Genomic DNA, 20,194 nt, shown 5'->3' on the forward strand with positions numbered 1-20,194 from the left:
TTACAAGGTGCTCGAAAGAGCGGCCACCAATACCGATACACGATTCACAGCGACGGCGCATGGATCGGCGCACATCAGAAAAGGCGTCAGGAATTTCGATCACGTGCCCAGGAGCAACAGACACGCAGGCAGCTAGATCTTCTTCAGATGTGACGGAAGTCTTGTACACCAAGCTTTTCATATGACCCCGAGAGAAAAAAATCGAAGTAGGTTAAATCGGGAGAACGCGGTGATCAGGGAACTGTACCGCCCCGTCCTATCCACTACTGGCCATAGACAGCGTCCAGGTGCTTCCTGACGTTTCGACTGAAGTGAGCTGGGGCGCCATTTTGCTGGGACCACATTCGCCCACGGACAGTTAGAGGAACATCACCCAGAAGTTCAGGTAAGACCTCCTGTAGGATGATGTCTATGAGGCCAGTTAAATGACTAGGTAGAGTGTACGGTCCTACTAAGTTACTGAGCCTGCTGATTACAATGAAGTGAATCGCAAGAATAAGAACTAGTTGAAACTAGTATCAACAGTGATGTATTTCTTTACGTAACGTGTTACAGAGGGAAAGGGAAGAACCAAAAATGTGCTCTAGGTGTAACATTTATTATAAAAACACAAGTGTCATGGAGATGCTCGGCCAGTTTCAGGGGCAGATGCTGCAAGATAGGTGTGTCTACTGCTAAAATGGTGAGATTGTACGTTCCTAGATGAGAAAACCAATGTATTGCTTCGTGCTACTTATATCCCGTGAAAAGACCACGAAGATAAAATTAGAGAGATCGGAAGGTAGACGGAGGCTTACAGGCAATTGCTCTTCCCACGAACCATATGCGACTATAACGGGAAAGGGGGAACTGACAGTAGTATACAAAGTACCTTCCGCCGCAAAGTGGCTTGCGGAGAATAGATGTAGAAGATCATCAATGAAAATGTCTGCGAGCAGAAGAAGAATATCCATTACTTCATTGACTATCAAAAAAAGCTCTCCGTCTTCAGGCCACAATTACCCATCGGGACCATCCGACCGCCGTATCATCCTCAGATCAGGATGCAGAAAGGTGGGGCGTGTGGTCAGCTCACCACTCTCCCGGTCGTTATGATGGTATTCTTGACCGAAGCCGCTACTACTCGGTCGAGTAGCTCTTCAGTTGGCATCACGAGGCTGAGTGCACCCCGAAAAATGGTAACAGCGCATAGCGGCCTGGATGGTGACCCATCCAAGTACCGACCATGCCCGACATTGGCGAACTTCGGTGATTTGACGGGAACCGATGTACGCACTACGGCAAGGCCGTTGCCTTCCTTGACTATCAGAGGGCCTATAATTGAGTGCACAGCGAAACGATATGACAGAATACGGAATTCTTAAGAGGATCATCAGCCAGGTTAAAACGTTTATGGAGAAGGCGGTAAACAGTATAACATACTGTGGCTCATTTTTGGACTGTTTTGAGAAAAAAAGCTGCAGTTAAGGGAGGTGATGCGCTGTCCCCATTTAGCTTCAATCTAGTCCTGAAGAAAGTTAGTGAAACCAAACAAGCATCAACTGGAAACATCACAGGTAGCCCTCCAAAACAACAATCGGAAAGAATACGGATAACCAACCGAGTATACAAGCCTATGTAGATGACGTAGTTTTAATAGGAAATGACAGTGGTGAAACTGAAACTCTGTTCAAGAGACAAGAAACCACCGTAAAAATTGGTATAAAAATTAATAAAGAAAAGAGTACGTGCCATACAAAGGCAAAAAATGACTACAAAACAACGTGACGAATTCCAAGTAGAAAACTACGTTTTCAGAAAACTCAAAGCTTCAAATACCTTGGCGTAAGTATAAATGATATTAATTGAAGACATGTCGATACCAGATTATACTATCGAATGTAAAAAATATTTACTTATCCCTCCAATCATTTCTATACACCAAACGCCTGAACAGAAAAACCAAGCTGAAACGTACAACACAGTTATCAGGATAATACTGCTATATGGAGTTAAATATCAAGCATGAATAAAAGAGAATAGCAGAAACTCTCAGTCTTATAAATGAAGCACACAGAAAATTTTTGGGCCGATGTATGACCAAACAGCCGGTCGCGGTGGTCTCGCGGTTCTAGGCGCGCAGTCCGGAACCGTGCGACTGCTACGGTCGCAGGTTCGAATCCTGCCTCAGGCATGGATGTGTGTAAGGTCCTTAGGTTAGTTAGGTTTAAGTAGTTCTAAGTTCTAGGGGACTGATGACCACAGCAGTTGAGTCCCATAGTGCTCAGAGCCATTTCAACCATTTTTTTTATGACCAAACAACACAAAGATGGGTTTGGAGAGCCAATAAAGAACTAGCTAAGCTATCTGACAAACCCTTGGTAGTGAACATTACCAAAGCTAGACGTTTGCAATGGGCAGGCCATGTTGTCAGAAAGGACCCCTACAAACTAGTCCGTCAGGAAGATGGAACGCTCAAGACTCGCAGGACAACCAAAAAACACGTGGCAAGACTTCAGGTTATCGTGTATCACTAAGGGAAGGAAGCGGGGCAAGACAGGAAGAACAGGAGACAAAAAGGGAGAGCGGCACACCATCACGTCCTAAGAGAGCCAACGGAGTGAGTGAGTAAATGTGAGTGCGTAACATTAACCAGGTACTAAAAGAACATTGTAGAGGCCAATAGCAGAAAATGATGAGAAGATAAATGTCCTCAAAATTTCTAAATCACGTCTATGCGGAAAATGTTTCGTCCCTGCCGAAATGACAACCTGCAGCCGTCCCTTGCTACGGAGGAACAACAGCGCTCCTGTTATGAAGCTAATGGACGGTGTTTCGAGTTCCAGCAGTATTTAATTGTTGTTTAGTTAATTCAATCTTTACGAGGTTCTGCCTCTTTAATCTTAAACTAGCGAATACAATTTCTGTCGGTGCCTTCACGCCTCTCTCTTTCCTGCTCTCGCCAGCCAGTTGAAGCCCGAGAGTTCCTTCAGTTTTTATCCCAGCAGTCGGGTGGTCTGCCATGTGGCCTTCGACATCTCTGGGACTCCACTCTAGTACAGATTTTGTGCGTATTCCGTCGATGTCCTACATGTTTCCATTTTAGAGCCTTTACCCTTTCTACAACATCCTGAACTCCTGCTATTGCACTTCTTTTCCCATGTTTCCAACTGAGACTTAAGAAAGCCTTCCATAGCTTTCTGAGCTGCTCGAAATTTTCTTTTGAAAGTTTTATTTAAAATCCAAGTTTCGGAGGCATACGTTAGTTCGAGAATCACACACTGTTAGAAAGCATCATTTCTAAGATTGGTGCTATGTTACATTTTAAAAACGGTTTCAGTTTCTCTATAAATCCTCCAACCAAACTTACTTTAGTGAAAAATTTCAGATTTTGAATCTCCTTGCATGTCGGTTAACTGTCCCAGATAAACATATTCGTTAGTAGTTTTAGAAAGTTGTGCTCAGTATTATTTGTCTTGTAACTACCCACTTTGTTTGCATGGTATTTGCTTCGGAAAGCTTTATCCTAAGGCCAGGCAACCGACTGATTAGTTCTATATAGAAGTTTGCAGTTCTTTCGTATTGTTGACTAGGACTACTAAATCCTCTGAAAACTCAAGTTAATGAGTTTTTGCCCCTTTATTGCAATTCCCTTTTTTTTTCCAAATAATTTTAGACGTAGCTGTCTAAGGACTACTATAAATAATTTCGTGGATATAGGGTACCCTTCTTCACTCATCTCCCAATGGAAAATTCCTTCATGTGTTTTCCTATGCTGACGGAAGCCATCTAGTTATAATAGATGTTACATTATATGTTTATGCACCTTGTTTCTAGTACTTATTCTGTCAGTGCCTGTTTAACTGCAGTTTGACTAAGACAAAATTCTTTTGAAAATCTTTAAGGGCAAAGTAACTTTTCATATTCATTTATTCGACTAATTACTTCATGCACAGTGTATATAACCACTGTGGAATCGAGCTTGTTCTATGGGTTGTGCATTTTCCACAAAAGCATTGATGCGATTTGTTAAGACTTAGTGAAAACGTTGTATATAACTGGTAAATTGATAGGTCGGTAAATACACTCCTGGAAATGGAAAAAAGAACACATTGACACCGGTGTGTCAGACCCACCATACTTGCTCCGGACACTGCGAGAGGGCTGTACAAGCAATGATCACACGCACGGCACAGCGGACACACCAGGAACCGCGGTGTTGGCCGTCGAATTGCGCTAGCTGCGCAGCATTTGTGCACCGCCGCCGTCAGTGTCAGCCAATTTGGAAATGGAAAAAAGAACACATTGACACCGGTGTGTCAGACCCACCATACTTGCTCCGGACACTGCGAGAGGGCTGTACAAGCAATGATCACACGCACGGCACAGCGGACACACCAGGAACCGCGGTGTTGGCCGTCGAATTGCGCTAGCTGCGCAGCATTTGTGCACCGCCGCCGTCAGTGTCAGCCAATTTGCCGTGGCATACGGAGCTCCATCGCAGTTTTTAACACTGGTAGCATGCCGCGACACCATGGACGTGAACCGTATGTGCAGTTGACGGACTTTGAGCGAGGGCGTATAGTGGGCATGCGGGAGGGCGGGTGGACGTACCGCCGAATTGCTCAACACGTGGGGCGTGAGGTCTCCACAGTACATCGATGTTGTCGCAAGTGGTCGGCGGAAGGTGCACGTGCCCGTCGACCTGGGACCGGACCGCAGCGACGCACGGATGCACGCCAAGACCGTAGGATCCTACACAGTGCCGTAGGGGACCGCACCGTCACTTCCCAGCAAATTAGGGACACTGTTGCTCCTGGGGTATCGGCGAGGACCATTCGCAACCGTCTCCATGAAGCTGGGCTACGGTCCCGTACACCGTTAGGCCGTCTTCCGCTCACGCCCCAACATCGTGCAGCCCGCCTCCAGTGGTGTCGCGACAGGCGTGAATGGAGGGACGAATGGAGACGTGTCGTCTTCAGCGATGAGAGTTGCTTCTGCCTTGGTGCCAATGATGGTCGTATGCGTGTTTGGCGCCATGCAGGTGAGCGCCACAATCAGGACTGCATACGACCGAGGCACACAGGGCCAACACCCGGCATCATGGTGTGGGGAGCGATCTCCTACACTGCCGTACACCTCTGGTGATCGTCGAGGGGACACTGAATAGTGCACGGTACATCCAAACCGTCATCGAACCCATCGTTCTACCATTCCTAGACCGGCAAGGGAACTTGCTGTTCCAACAGGACAATGCACGTCCACATGTATCCCGTGCCACCCAACGTGCTCTAGAAGGTGTAAGTCAACTACCCTGGCCAGCAAGATCTCCGGATCTGTCCCCCATTGAGCGTGTTTGGGACTGGATGAAGCGTTGTCTCACGCGGTCTGCACATCCAGCACGAACGCTGGTCCAACTGAGGCGCCAGGTGGAAATGGCATGGCAAGCCGTTCCACAGGACTACATCCAGCATCTCTACGATCGTCTCCATGGGAGAATAGCAGCCTGCATTGCTACGAAAGGTGGATATACACTGTACTAGTGCCGACATTGTGCATGCTCTGTTGCCTGTGTCTATGTGCCTGTGGTTCTGTCAGTGTGATCATGTGATGTATCTGACCCCAGGAATGTGTCAATAAAGTTTCCCCTTCCTGGGACAATGAATTCACGGTGTTCTTATTTCAATTTCCAGGAGTGTATTAATGTGCTGAACACTTCCCTTTTGTTTCGAAGGATAATCTTTGTTTTGTTCTAGGAGGCTAGGACTGTGCGTTTTTTAATACAAACAGTAAAGACTTTAAGCAGATTTTTTTTCTGTTTCTTCTCCGGGGAGCTTAAGAATTTCAGTCGTCAGACCATCATTACGCCCTGCTTTGCCACTCTGCATATCTTTACATGTTTTCTTGTTTTCTAGGGCAAGATTTCAGAGACTTCGTCATTTTCGTTTGCACAAGGTGTTCTCAGTGGTTCATGAATTCTTTCATATGGGAGTATAAAGGAAAGTAAAATGAAAACGAGTCAGGTGGCAAAAAGTAAGTAAATTGTTTATTATTTGAAAAATAATCGCCGTAATTGTTAATATATTTATCCCACTGTGATAATAGACGGCCGGCCGGGGTGGCCAAACGGTTAAAGGCGCTACAGTCTGGAACCGCGCGACCGCTACGGTCGCAGGTTCGAATCCTGCCTCGGGCATGGATGTGTGTGATGTCCTTAGGTTAGTTAGGTTTAAGTAGTTCTAAGTTCTAGGGGACTGTCGAGCTTAGAAGTTAAGTCCCATAGTGCTCAGAGGCATTTGAACCATTTGATACAAGACGCTCAACGCATTATTGTAAACATGTTCTTTTCCTGAATGCTGTGAGGAGATTTGTCACAAGAGGCACTCTCTCCTCCACAAAGTAGGAAAGTCTTATAGTGTTCGTATCGCGTCCCTGTCGAAATTATCGCAGTTAGTTAGTTAGTTAATGAAACTCATATTGTTCAAATGTCTGGTACTTTTTACGAGGAGTGCTGACGTATTATTCACCAACAGCAATACCGTCTTTTCGAATTTTTGTAATAGTTCTTACAGATGCACCAGGACAAGTGACCGCTTCTAGACAATTTTGTTTCGCAAAATACTTAAAATTTCGTACCATAGCTTCATGATCACATTATTTTATATTATTCCAAATTTTTTCCCTACCCTCACTATGAATCATCCGTCTGTTCTTGCACGCTGATAATATTGCAGAAGCAGGGAAAGTAATCTCTTTTAATACCTATTCACCGAACATTGAGTCAAACCCCTTTCTTCGCTCCACGCCTTAATGAAAGACAACTGAAGTGACTGCACGTTGAACAACGAAACACGTCACAGCAAAGTAGACAAAGTTATAATATGGCCTTTAGATGTGCTGTATTACGACGATGCTGACTCTCTCCATCGAAAGAAGTTAATGACATATTTATTTCATTTACTGATAGTATGATGAAGTGGACAATAACAGGTTTGATTAAGAAAAAGATTGTAGGCTATCACAAACTGTTAACAACTTATTACTGAAATCATTACTCATTTTTTTGTAACGACGACCAGAACAGTAGCGGGATTGAAGTTACGGAAAACGCGGCAGGACCCACGGAGCGGCCCGCGAACAACACAAATGGAGAGGACGGACACGACCAACGAAGGACCTTACGACAACAACAAGAATGAAACAACAGAGTCAAGAAAACCAGGTCCACTCGTAAACAAAACACGAAAGTAAATACGCTGTCTAAGGCGAGGCGATATGTGCTGAGACGTACGCAGTACAGACTGGCAGGCTGCGCTTTATTCTTTTATTGTTATTTCACACCTTACATAAGGTGGGCTGGCAGTAGCACAGTACGGTGCTCTTCAGCTACAGGTGTTACAAGAGAAAAAACGATGGAGACACAGAATAAACATAACATAATTGGGGGACGAAAAACAGTAGACACAGTAACGAAAAATCACAAAGCCGTTCACACGCGAATCAAACCAAAGAAACTGTTAGCACTGAACATGGACACTGATGATGGAGATGACACGTGAACGATGGAGCGTGGGCGGCGAAAACACTAAAGCATAAACACGATGGCACATATACAAAACTGATGGCGATGATCTACGGCGCGCGAATGTCCACTTAACGTGTGCGAGTCCGGGGACCTGCCAAGAGGGGAAAAAGTTGAGGGGAGGAGGGAGAGTGAAATGTGGAGATGCCAATGGCAGAGGAGATGGGGGGAGGAGTGAAGGTATGGGGGGGGTAGGGGAAGCCCAGGGGAGGTGGGGGAGGAGGGGGGAGGAATGGAGGAGGGAGAGAAGGGAGAGAGGGTGACCTGAGGAAAAAACACAGGAAGTGGGAGAGGAGGATCAAAGTTGATAGGAGGGGTAGATGGAGGGGAGGAGGGCATCATCAGGGAGGGCGAGCTGGTGGAAGCCGCCTTGGGAGAGGGTAAGGAGAGTGGAGAGATGGGGAGCAGGTGGGACATGGAAATACAGGTGTGGCAGCGGACAGGGGTGGGAGAGGATGGGAGAGACAAGCGGGTGAGGGGTATCTAGTTCACGGGAGGTGTAGAGGATCCGTATCCGTTCGAAAAAAGGAGGAGGTGGGGGAACAGAATAAGGTCATACAGAATCCGCGTGGGCGAGGGGAGATGGATGTGTTAGGCGAGGCGGAGAGCATGGCGTTCGAGGATTTGAAGCGATTTGTAAAAGGTAGGAGGGGAGCGGAGATCTAGGCAGGGTGGGTGTAGCAGGGCGGATGAGGGATTTATAGCTGTGGAGGATGGTGGATGGGTCCAGACAGCATGTGTGGCCAGAATAGGCTGAGCGACAGTCAGGGGCTTAAGTACTCTATGAGGGACGCCGCTATTGGCCGCTGCAACCGTGTGTTCCACTGTGGCGCCCTCACTCTAAATGCGGGCCAGGAGGTGCGTGCCGCCACAGCTTACGGCGCGATGGTGCAGAGGCCTCTAGTGGTCTTCAACGTCCATAATGTCTGGCGGGGATTCAAATTCCGCGGCGCGTGGTCCCAGACAGTTGAAACACTTTTAAAAACACTCGGTATTAGCACTACTCCACATGCCACGATACGACATTAATCGTTTCGCAGTGAAACCTTAATGCGAACAGAATACGATACGAGTAATTACGCATACACCTAAAGGAAATTAGCAATTACGTCCGAGCAACGCCACGACGCCTATCATCTAAACTGTATTACTCATCTACCACTACTTCGACAGCCACACTCAGCACTCGTGCCAACCAATAACAATCACTACTACTGAAAGCATTGAAAGCAGCAGTGATCACTCCAGAATGCTGGACTCAGCTAAACCAGTGATAATTGCATTAATGTAATATACACTGTGCAATGAAGGACATCGATAAGTTTACGACAAATAATGACAGATGTATCGACTTTGAAGTGCATAGGACCTTCACAGTCTACCTGTAGGGCAGCAGCTGTCAATCGCCCAGTCCCGCTGAGCACTGTCAGTTGCAGGGCGGAAATGAGCGAGCGAGGCGAAGGCCTGTTTCCCCATACCATGCCCCTCTCCCAGCAGGCCTTCTTCTGAGCTGCCTACAGTACCTTGGCAGAGCGATATGCTATAATTATAGGATGGATATAGGGAGGCGATCGGCGAGCGGACAACAAATTTCGTCTTGCTGCCGCCCACAGGGATGCATCCTGCACACCTTGCTTTTTATGAACATCTACTTTTCTTAATCCAGTTATAGTTGGGTTTGAACTGACTTTGCAGATAGACAAATACTCAACGAGAGCATCAATTTCTACTTGGGACAAATTAAGTCTAATGTATATGTGTAAGATCAGAACTCAGGGAAAGCAGCAGAGCAAATTAAACAAGAAGGGGGCCAAAGCTGCTACTGCTCCGCCGCACTGTCGAGTTTAAAGGCTGGCGACATATGTTGAATGCACTGTTTTCTTTTCGAGAAACACTGTTGAGAAAATTTAGGGAATCGGCATCTGAAACTGACTGTCGAACGATTCTACCACTTTATAATGTAATGAAAAATATAAAACAAGATTAATTTTTCGGCCCTCGGACAAGCACAATAAGCTGGGCTGTGCCTGTAAATGGATTCATATTAGTTCAGCATAGACGAAATAGTCCTTTTCTTGCTGTAGATTTGTGCTTACCAATTAATAATACTACGTCCGATCGCCGTTTCCACCTACAAAATCTTGACCGTGTCCATGTTACGTTAATCGGATCATCGTGAATACTCTGAAGTACACAGGTGGGCTTCAGATCTTCTTTTTACAGTAATACTTGGAATAGTGACTCAAACAATCTTTCAGCTAGTAAAATAATACTATATTCTTTTCTTTGACGTACATAAAAAATACAGAATCTTGACTTATTCACATATAACCAAAATGGATACCTCAGATTATGCCCTAAAATAACGTGCGTCTACCTTTGTTCATTAGAAGAGAGCGAGTCCTTCCTCTTATCGAGGAACAGGAAAAACATCTTATGTTTAACATTTGAAAATCAAAAATACATGACGGTAGGCGCAGGCTCTACGCTGGGCTACCGCTTCACCTTTTCTCTTTGACTTTAAAGAAAACGAAAACGTATAAGCAAGAAATGCAAAAGGTGCATCACAACGTCCATCATATATTGCGCGTATGGACCACGAAGATAAGATACAAGAAATTAGGGCTCATACAGAAGCATATACACTCCTGGAAATGGAAAAAAGAACACATTGACACCGGTGTGTCAGACCCACCATACTTGCTCCGGACACTGCGAGAGGGCTGTACAAGCAATGATCACACGCACGGCACAGCGCACACACCAGGAACCGCGGTGTTGGCCGTCGAATGGCGCTAGCTGCGCAGCATTTGTGCACCGCCGCCGTAAGTGTCAGCCAGTTTGCCGTGGCATACGGAGCTCCATCGCAGTCTTTAACATTGGTAGCATGCCACGACAGCGTGGACGTGAACCGTATGTGCAGTTGACGGACTTTGAGCGAGGGTGTATAGTGGGCATGCGGGAGGCCGGGTGGACGTACCGCCGAATTGCTCAACACGTGGGGCGTGAGGTCTCCACAGTACATCGATGTTGTCGCCAGTGGTCGGCGGAAGGTGCACGTGCCCGTCGACCTGGGACCGGACCGCAGCGACGCACGCCAAGACCGTAGGATCCTACGCAGTGCCGTAGGGGACCGCACCGCCACTTCCCAGCAAATTAGGGACACTGTTGCTCCTGGGGTATCGGCGAGGACCATTCGCAACCGTCTCCATGAAGCTGGGCTACGGTCCCGCACACCGTTAGGCCGTCTTCCGCTCACGCCCCAACATCGTGCAGCCCGCCTCCAGTGGTGTCGCGACAGGCGTGAATGGAGGGACGAATGGAGACGTGTCGTCTTCAGCGATGAGAGTCGCTTCTGCCTTGGTGCCAATGATGGTCGTATGCGTGTTTGGCGCCGTGCAGGTGAGCGCCACAATCAGGACTGCATACGACCGAGGCACACAGGGCCAACACCCGGCATCATGGTGTGCGGAGCAATCTCCTACACTGGCCGTACACCTCTGGTGATCGTCGAGGGGACACTGAATAGTGCACGGTACATCCAAATCGTCATCGAACCCATCGTTCTACCATTCCTAGACCGGCAAGGGAACTTGCTGTTCCAACAGGACAACGCACGTCCGCATGTATCCCGTGCCACCCAACGTGCTCTAGAAGGTGTAAGTCAACTACCCTGGCCAGAAAGATCTCCGGATCTGTCCCCCATTGAGCATGTTGGGGACTGTATTAAGCGTCGTCTCACGTGGTCTGCACGTCCAGCACGAACGCTGGTCCAACTGAGGCGCCAGGTGGAAATGGCATGGCAAGCCGTTCCACAGGACTACATCCAGCATCTCTACGATCGTCTCCATGGGAGAATAGCAGCCTGCATTGCTGCTAAAGGTGGATATAGACTGTACTAGTGCCGACATTGTGCATGCTCTGTTGCCTGTGTCTATGTGCCTGTGGTTCTGTCAGTGTGATCATGTGATGTATCTGACCCCAGGAATGTGTCAATAAAGTTTCCCCTTCCTGGGACAATGAATTCACGGTGTTCTTATTTCAATTTCCAGGAGTGTAGATAGTCGTTATTCCATCGCTCTACTTGTGAGTGGAACAGGAAAGGAAATGACAGAGTACCCTTCGCCACGCAGCGTACAGTGGCTGGAAGAGTATCTATGTAGATGTAACCCGAAGTGATACGATCTCTGCCGATCCAGCAGTGAGGTGCCGAGAGGACAGTTTATTGTTGGTCAGTTTGATTAGATTGTTAGGTCCTCAAGAAAAGCAAACTGCAACAATCCGGTAACGGATGCAGATCGAAGCAATAACTGTTGAGAACCGTGGATTTACGATTCACAGTTCGTTCATACAGACAATAGGACGATAATTTTAAGTTTATGTTGATTCTTGTACCAGATTCCACAAACAACTGTGCAGCAGGAAGAAAATCTGATGTCACAGAAGCGAATGTTCGTAGGTGGCATCAGATGAAGAATAAACGCTGGACTTTCAGGGGACCAGAGCAGGGAAGGTTTCAGGAAGTGGCGTAGTAGTTGGTTCAGTACATGCCAGTGAAACGTCTTGGAGGCTTCCAGATTACTCGAGAAAGTATCCGAATGAAGGCGTTGGGGGTAAAGAAGATTTTTTCCAATTGCATGCGTCGCAGAATTCAAAGCAGGTACTGGCTAGCGCCTTATGATAATGACGAGGGCGGAGCTTACGTTACGTCCGAGAACGATGGTAGCCCAGCCATTTCCCGCAGCGTTCGACGAAAAGCTACTTGCGTATCTGTACCATGTAATCAACCCGAGAAAACGGCACAAGTTCTTGCTTAGCAAGAAGGTCAAACCCGGTAAGTGGTATGTTTATTTTGAAATGCTGTCAAATTATATTGTCGACATGAAGGGCATTAAAAGCATTCTTATAAGATATTCTCGCAATGAATTCTGTAAGGCCAGATGTGTTGACAGATGAAAAGGAGCTGCCCTCAAATGTGGTTCTTCGCACCAAAACCATACCAAAAGGCAAACTATCTGCAGGAGGTCTATAGATGTCAAGAAAAGAGGTGGATGACAAATGACCTGATACTAGATTGACTGAAGGTTGTTTCGAATAGATAACCAGGCTCTTTGCTTAAAACGAGGAAAAGTGTTAGAACTAAATTCCTTCAGGAGACATCTCACCCGCATAAAGGATCTAGTATCAAAGAACAACACAAACCTGCCAATAATTCCTAGTGGCATGACTTCACAATTTCAAGTAAGTTTGAAGACTCACCTACGACAGACTTACAGTAAGTGCAGTATTGCAGTGCCTGTGTTATTAATAAGTGTGATGCAGTGTTCCTTCGGACATGCATGCATGCAGCGACTTATAGTTAAAAATGTCCTTGCCCTGTACGGGAGTTACGAGTGCATGCTGTGACTCATGATCGATGACATGTGGAAGTTTGGGTCTCTCCGTGAGCCGTGTACGTATCCAGGTTTAGGTCACGGTCAGGCACAAACTTTCACTGTCGCCGTTCCATTATACATCTGATGGTTGTCTGTATTCACAAGTGCTAACTCATTTCATGTATTACAGTGAGTGGCTGTTTGAAGAAGACCATTCCCTCACTCCCGCGAGTAAGTTTAAAAACGCTCAGTATTCAAACTGAGTTAATGGAGCAGAATCTCATGTGAATATTTTCTGTTGGAAAAAATGCAACATCGTAAACGACAAGGTCGTTTTGTTAACAAGTGTGGTGCAAGTAGGATCTTAATCCTGCTGCACGCAGTTGGTTCTCGATGTTCCTAGATGACGCATAAGGCACATTATGTGTCCAGATGTTGTCATTGGATAATATTTGATCAGTACCTGCTGCTCACAGGATGCGTCGATCATGATGTGCGTGTGATCTGTGCAGACATCGAGAACCTTATCTATAGATGTGGAAATATTCCACAGGCACTGATGAAAGCAACGACACACCACCGATACACTGTCCCAAACATGTGCGCCAAATTGTAGATACGTCCGTCTAGCCATTCAAATGACTGAAAATGTTCAGCGGGAGGATGTACTCATCTGTGGGGGTGTGGTTGTGCCCCAGGATGAATGTTGCCAACACTGTTCATCTCTAAACTGCCTGAAGAGTGAAAACTGGGGGTTGTCTGATCGCCGATGAGTGTGACAAATGAACCACTAACACTACAACCCCAAAAAAATTAAGTATGTTTATATTGTACTCTGATGCCACCGAACATGGACCTTGCGGGTGTTGCACTTTTTTCTGGCAGTGTCCCTATGTAATAAAAGAACTGAAAAAGTTTTAAATATCCGCTACAATTGGTGGATCACAAGCTGACATAATATGGGACAAATGCCAGGAAGGAAGGGATGGTAGCACGCTTACAAATGAAGATGATGGTATCAGAGACGATCATTAAATGTACCTTAGTGAGTATGAAAAGATTGTGCAGATAAAAATCCGATAAACCGTTTCTTTTTTGTTTATTTTATTTCTCTTTGTACTACCAAAATGTGGACTGACAATAAATGGCCTAAGTTTAGTAGAGGCATAATATTAGCTTTTTGGGCAGATCTTAAGATATTTGTTATCTGAACTGTAATTTATTTTCAAAGAATATTCTTAAGAATTTATTGTATTCACTAGGGATTCATCAAGAACATTAACACATTTAATCACACTATGTAAGCATGGAAGTAGTTGGCAGGGAGTAACTGATGAAGTCATAACCAAATTCCTTTTAACAAATGGGAATTTTATTCACTTTAATAGAGCACAAAAGCATTTTTAAAAGAAACAGATTTAAAATTATAATCAGAAAGCACCTTCTAAATATCAAGTTACAATTTATTCAGAGGCAGAAAGAAACAAGTTTTGACTGTATGAGCTTCGGGCAGAGAACCTTGCCGCTCCCTTTTGACACAGCTGTAGTTACGACCACTCACAACAGCCTCTAAAAGACTACACTGGTGCAAATCTGCAACACACCAGATTACTTTAAACTAAAAGTTTTAACAATTTACACAAGCACACAACTGTGCACCCCTATAGGAGGGATGGAAATGGTACAAAACACTAAAAATTAAAATATTAACTTTACCACCGAAGGTGCAACTTGATTTTAACTTCTAAGAAAAGTCTTACAGTGAAAGGGTGGCTACTTTATATATTAAAATGATCATTAAAATAAAAGCCCATGAAATGCAATCTTGTATGAAATTCTTCAAGGTTGGCCAAAGAAGTGAAGATGCTCCACAGTACGCAGATACCACCTCTCAAGATGATAGACAAGATCAAAACATATTTCAGGAATTAGGCCGTTACACTCCAAGCAATAAATTCGTTAACACACCAAATCCGACGAACATGACAGAGGCAGCTACTAACGTACAGTAGATTGATAGGGAGATTACCGAACAACCCGAACCGCAGGTTGCTCTAACACGCCCCTACACCACAAGGGAAAAACGGACCACCCAATTTAAAAACAACCATCTTCCCACAGGTGGGCAAACGGAGATGAATGGTGGGACGACCCCAAAGCAAAATGGCTGGTAACCTCACCAAGTAAACGAGTAGAATTTAACAAGAGTAAATGAAACAACATATCACCAATTACTAAACTTCTAATAAACTGTGACTTCTTGAGAAGACCTGGCGCAGCACCCCAAGTCGCTCTCCCGAACCGTCCGCTGCCAGCCGCTTCAACGGACGCAGGAAGGCGCGCCGATCTCTCGTCTCATGGCGCCGCAGCTCGCACCGGCCAGATCGATGTCGTGGGTTGATTCCTGTTGCTCTCGTGTCGACCGCTAAGCCACTACCCGTCGCTATACGGCGCGGCCTACTGGACTCACGTGGCGACCTCACATGCGCCGACGCTCAAGACGGACAAGTTATCTTGTGTCTCAGTGCGCGACCGACCAACCAATAGATCCAACCGCCAATGACCATTGCCTGCGCAAACTCGAGCAGACTGGCGGCCTAACGCGCAGACTCAGATGCAGGAACTAAACCCCACCCGGGCGACCACTCGCTGAGTTCTCTTACTGGCGGAGTGGAAAAGCTCTCATTTTGCCGGGTTTAAAGGTTGGTCTGAACGACAGACATACTAGCACTCCGAACGACAGGCAGACACTAATTGCCTAATAAATGCGGACGAGAGACAGACTAGCAAGTTGGGGACGAGAGACTGACGCAGACTGACTTTGGAGAGCTCATAGCGCCCCTTGAAAGCACGTGAACAGGCAACCTTTCCCACCAGAGGGAGATACCAAAGATGCGATTGCCACAGCGGCGCCACCGCCAGAAACGGAGGGCGACTGTATCACACTACGTGCTGCGGCGCGCTCTTCAAAACAGCAATTTTTACCACAGCTCAATATCAAAAACCAGTTTGGAACTTAGATTAGTTTGAATACTTTTAATAATCAAAATTTCTCCAAGGACATCTCAGAAAAAAGGGGTCATCTTAGATCCAGGGACGTCTTATACTCTATATACCACACATAGTCTTCCGCTGATGCGTCGCTGTCATTTTTTGTAGCCATGTAGGATGCAACTCATAAACACGCCCAGAGTATTTATCTGCTGTGATATGTATAACCCCAGGTTCGGTGTGGGGCGTCGGTGAGGTGAGTGGACCGCTGTAGCCTGTTGTGGGATTGTGTACCACTGAGGGCTACGGCGGGGATGAAGCCTCTCTGTCGTTTCTAGATCGCAGTTCCATACAATATAATACTGTGAAATGTAGGACTCACTCCTGACAACTTGTTGCAGATGTGATCGCAGTGTTGAGCATTGCCACATGTGCTGCTACGTGGGAACTGCACGACATTCTCAGGACTGATACTCTACACATGGCAATCACAGGTGAGTGTAATTACAAGTATTGATCAGTCATCAAGTTACTTATTGTTCCAAATCTTACACATATATTAGCTAGGAAGATAATAAAACTGCAGCTATCTGTATGCAAAAGATAAACTATTCTTGAAGCCACCTGGAAAGCAGTCATATGTTTTTCATATGTTACATGAAACTGACATGGTAGGCGATTCAGATAGATGTCCCTTGGTGCATCCATCTTCTTTTGCGATTGCCAATCTTAAAAACGTCTTGTATGTAGGGAAACTTACATTTGAAATGCTAATAAAAATAAACAAGAAGCACAAAACATTCTTTGTCTAGTTATATGGGGAGAATGGACCATTCTGTGACATTCTTGAAAAAAATGGTTCAAATGGCTCTGAGCACTATGGGACTTAACTTCTGAGGTATATAACCCCATTCCAAGGTTTCGAAACAGTACTCATCTTACAATTTGATCAGAAATCTCAAAGACAGGATTTCCTTGTCAGACACCTTGGAAAAAAAATCTGATGCCATTATCTTCTGAACACTAGCGCTCTAGCGCTGCGTGGTTTTCATTTGTCTGCTACTTCTGTAGTTCCCCCATTCGAAACTGACATCAGAAACTTTTTTTTTTATCAGGAATGGATACTCTTTAACCAAGGTAAACAATTAGTTTTACCAACCAGAGGACATCTACGTCTACATTTACGTCTACACTCTACGCCAAGAACTGCATGGTAGAGGGTACACCCCACTGATCAGTTTTTAGGATTCATTCCCGTTCTGTTCAGGTATGGAGCGCGGGAAGAATGATTGTTTGAGTGCCTCTGTGTGTGCTGTTCAAAAAACGTTCAAATTTGTGTGAAATCTTATGGGACTTAACTGCTAAGGTCATCAGTCCCTAATCTTACGCACTACTTAACCTAAATTACCCTAAGGACAAACACACACGCCCATGCCCGCGGGAGGACTCGAACCCCCGCTGGGACCAGCCGCACAGTCCGCGACTGCAGAGCCTTAGACCGCTCGGCTAATCCTGCGCGGCTGTGTGTGTGTGCTGTAATTATTTTAATTTTATCCTCACAGTCCCTATATGAGTCATACATAGGGGTTGTAGTACATTCCACGAGTCTTCATTTAAAGCCAGTTCTGGATACTGTATTTAAAAAGGTTCTTGGGATAGTTTACGTCTATCTTCAAGATTCTACCACTTCAGTTTCTTCAGCATCTCTGTGACACTCTCGCAAGAGTCAAACAAACCTCTGACTATTCTGTATGCGATCAATATCTTCTGACAGTCGTAAATGGTACATGTCCCACACAGTTGAGCAATATTCTAGGACGAGTCGCACGAGTGATTTGTAAGCAATCTCCTTTGTTGATTGCACTCCCCCAGTATCCTACCAATAAACTGAAGTGTACCACCTGGTTTATCCACGACTAAGCCTCTGTGATCATTCTATTCCGTTCCATGTGGCCATTGATATTATAGTCACAGGACAATACGTTTCTTCATGTTGGAAAGACCGCAATTTTACATTTCGGAACATTTAAAGAAAGTTGCCAATCTTTGCACCACTCTTTGAAATCTTAAAAAATCTGACTGAATATTTATGCAACTGTTTTCAGAAAGTACTTCATTATAGATAACTGCATTATCTGCAAGGTCATTAATGTACAACATGAACAGAAAAGGCCCCAACAAACATCCCTGGGACACACCCGAAGTTACTTCTAGATCTATCGATGACTCTTCACTCAAGACAACGTGCTGCGTGCTCCCTACCAAAAAGTCCTCAATTCAGTCACAAAATTCACTTGGTACCCCATATGATTGTAATTTTGACAATAAGTGTAGGTGCGATAGTGAGTCAAGTGCTTCACGGAAATCAGGAAATAGTGCATCTGTCTGTCTGTCTTCCTCCAAAGCTTTCAAGTATGTCATGAGGGAAAAGTAGGAATTGGGTTCCATATGATCAATATTTTCGGAATCCATGCTGATTGACATAGAGGATGTACTTCTGTTCGAGATACCTCATTATGTGCCGGCAGGTGTGGCCATGCGATTCTAGGCGCTTCAGTCCGGAACCGCGTGACCGCTACGGTCGCAGGTTGAAACGTCCCCTTAGAACAATTGTACACGACTGTGCTTAAACTGACACAGAATATTTTTTTTTTTTTTGCGCAACGCAATCTGACTTTCAGTAACCCCTACAAGAGAATGGCCCTGACTAACATTAATCTATATGTTTCACAAATCACTTACCTCACAAAAATCTTCGTTACTCGAACTACTGCAATACAGCGAGCGCCACTGCTGCCAGCTAACTAAAAGATTCAAACTACGGAAGTCACTAACTACTGATAGGCACAGTTAGCAAATGAAAGATTTTAATAGAGAACAAACAATGTATTTACCTTAATAGTCATAATATATATAGCAGTTCATGACACCAATTCTTACAAATTTCAAAACTCCGCCATCTCTCTCCCCACGTCCACCACTGCTGGCGGCTCACCTCCAATTGCGCAACGCTATGCGCTGTTAACATCCAGCCGCCCAGCACTATAATGGCGAGTATTACAACAATGCCAACCAGCCACTGACTGCACACAGCACAGCCAGTGATTTTTCATACAGTGCGCTATGTGGTGTTACCAATAAAAAAAACCTAAACAGCCCACTTACATAGCCCCCATGCTCCTCACAAAAAATTTTACAAATTGTTTTGGGCACTGGCCAATAATGATTTGATAAAATTTTTCATAATTACAATAACAAAGAAATGAAATCCACACACTTATCGATACAATGTTGGTCAAAAGCTAAAATTTTCTCACAGTCCATAAAGACAGTCCTGATCATTCATCAAAGTAAAATTGCAGTGTTTTTCTCAAAGTCTGAGTAGTAAAAGAAAATGCAAACGGAAGTAGTGGATTTCCATGCAGTCTTGAAGAAGTAGTGTTGTCCTTCCAACGGAAAGACAGTGCTGACTCTTGACATGCAGACAGGTAATGGGCCACAACAGAGCAAACCCACAGCAGAGTCAGTCGAAGTTTTAAAGAATATTGGTAGGTAGGTCGTCACAGAGTAGACCCATTGTAGTCCTGGTAGAGATTACGGTATTGGTGGGCCACCAGAGGTGCAGACCCACTGCAGTCCTTGTAGAAATAATGGTATTGGTGGGTCATCAAAGGTGTAGACCCACTGTAGTCCATGTAGAGATGGCCAGCAGCCATCTGTTTGACTGTGCAGGCGCACAATCACCATTGAAGAGTCTTGCGGATAATATAGTAAGTCCATAACCACCACTTGTGCACTCACAAAAATTGTTTTTGAAATGTTCTTACAACCAGCAATGCTGTTATCCAGTCCCTTACTGAATTATTAACACACGTGCAAACACTATCAGTCCCTACTTCTCACATATTGTCCATATACTATGACCAACAGAAACGTGTGCAGTGAAATGTAATTTACAAGTTACTTAATTTGATGAACTGGTGTCAATTACAATTTTATAACATAAGAATACAATAACAAAGGTACAAAATATTTCATTAAAGAACATAACAATACAGATAACATTTGTAGTAGTAAAAGCTTTACAAAAGAATCGAAATAGCAAATACATCAGTGTTACAAAAATTTCAACATAAGTACATACGTAAAAGATAAGAATAACTTTTGAAACATCAACTTGACACATGAGCATTAGAACAAAACAGAATAAATAATGTGTAAACATCTTTATGAAGTAAATAACATGTTATTAATGCAAATTATATTT

The 20,194-nt window shown here is 44.9% G+C and overlaps 1 protein-coding gene across 1 annotated transcript in view; it reads left to right on the top strand.

The window, feature by feature from the left end:
• The window catches only part of LOC126354706 (ionotropic receptor 93a), a 328,580-nt gene that overhangs the window by 42,099 nt on the left and 266,287 nt on the right, over positions 1-20,194 (top strand). The window contains exon 2 of the mRNA XM_050004573.1: positions 16,329-16,421. Within this exon, the coding sequence (XP_049860530.1) occupies positions 16,329-16,421 (93 nt within the window). The remainder of the gene's footprint in view (positions 1-16,328; positions 16,422-20,194) is intronic.

This window comes from Schistocerca gregaria, chromosome 1 (genome assembly GCF_023897955.1).
Source record: "Schistocerca gregaria isolate iqSchGreg1 chromosome 1, iqSchGreg1.2, whole genome shotgun sequence".
In the NCBI taxonomy this organism is placed as follows: domain Eukaryota; kingdom Metazoa; phylum Arthropoda; class Insecta; order Orthoptera; family Acrididae; genus Schistocerca; species Schistocerca gregaria.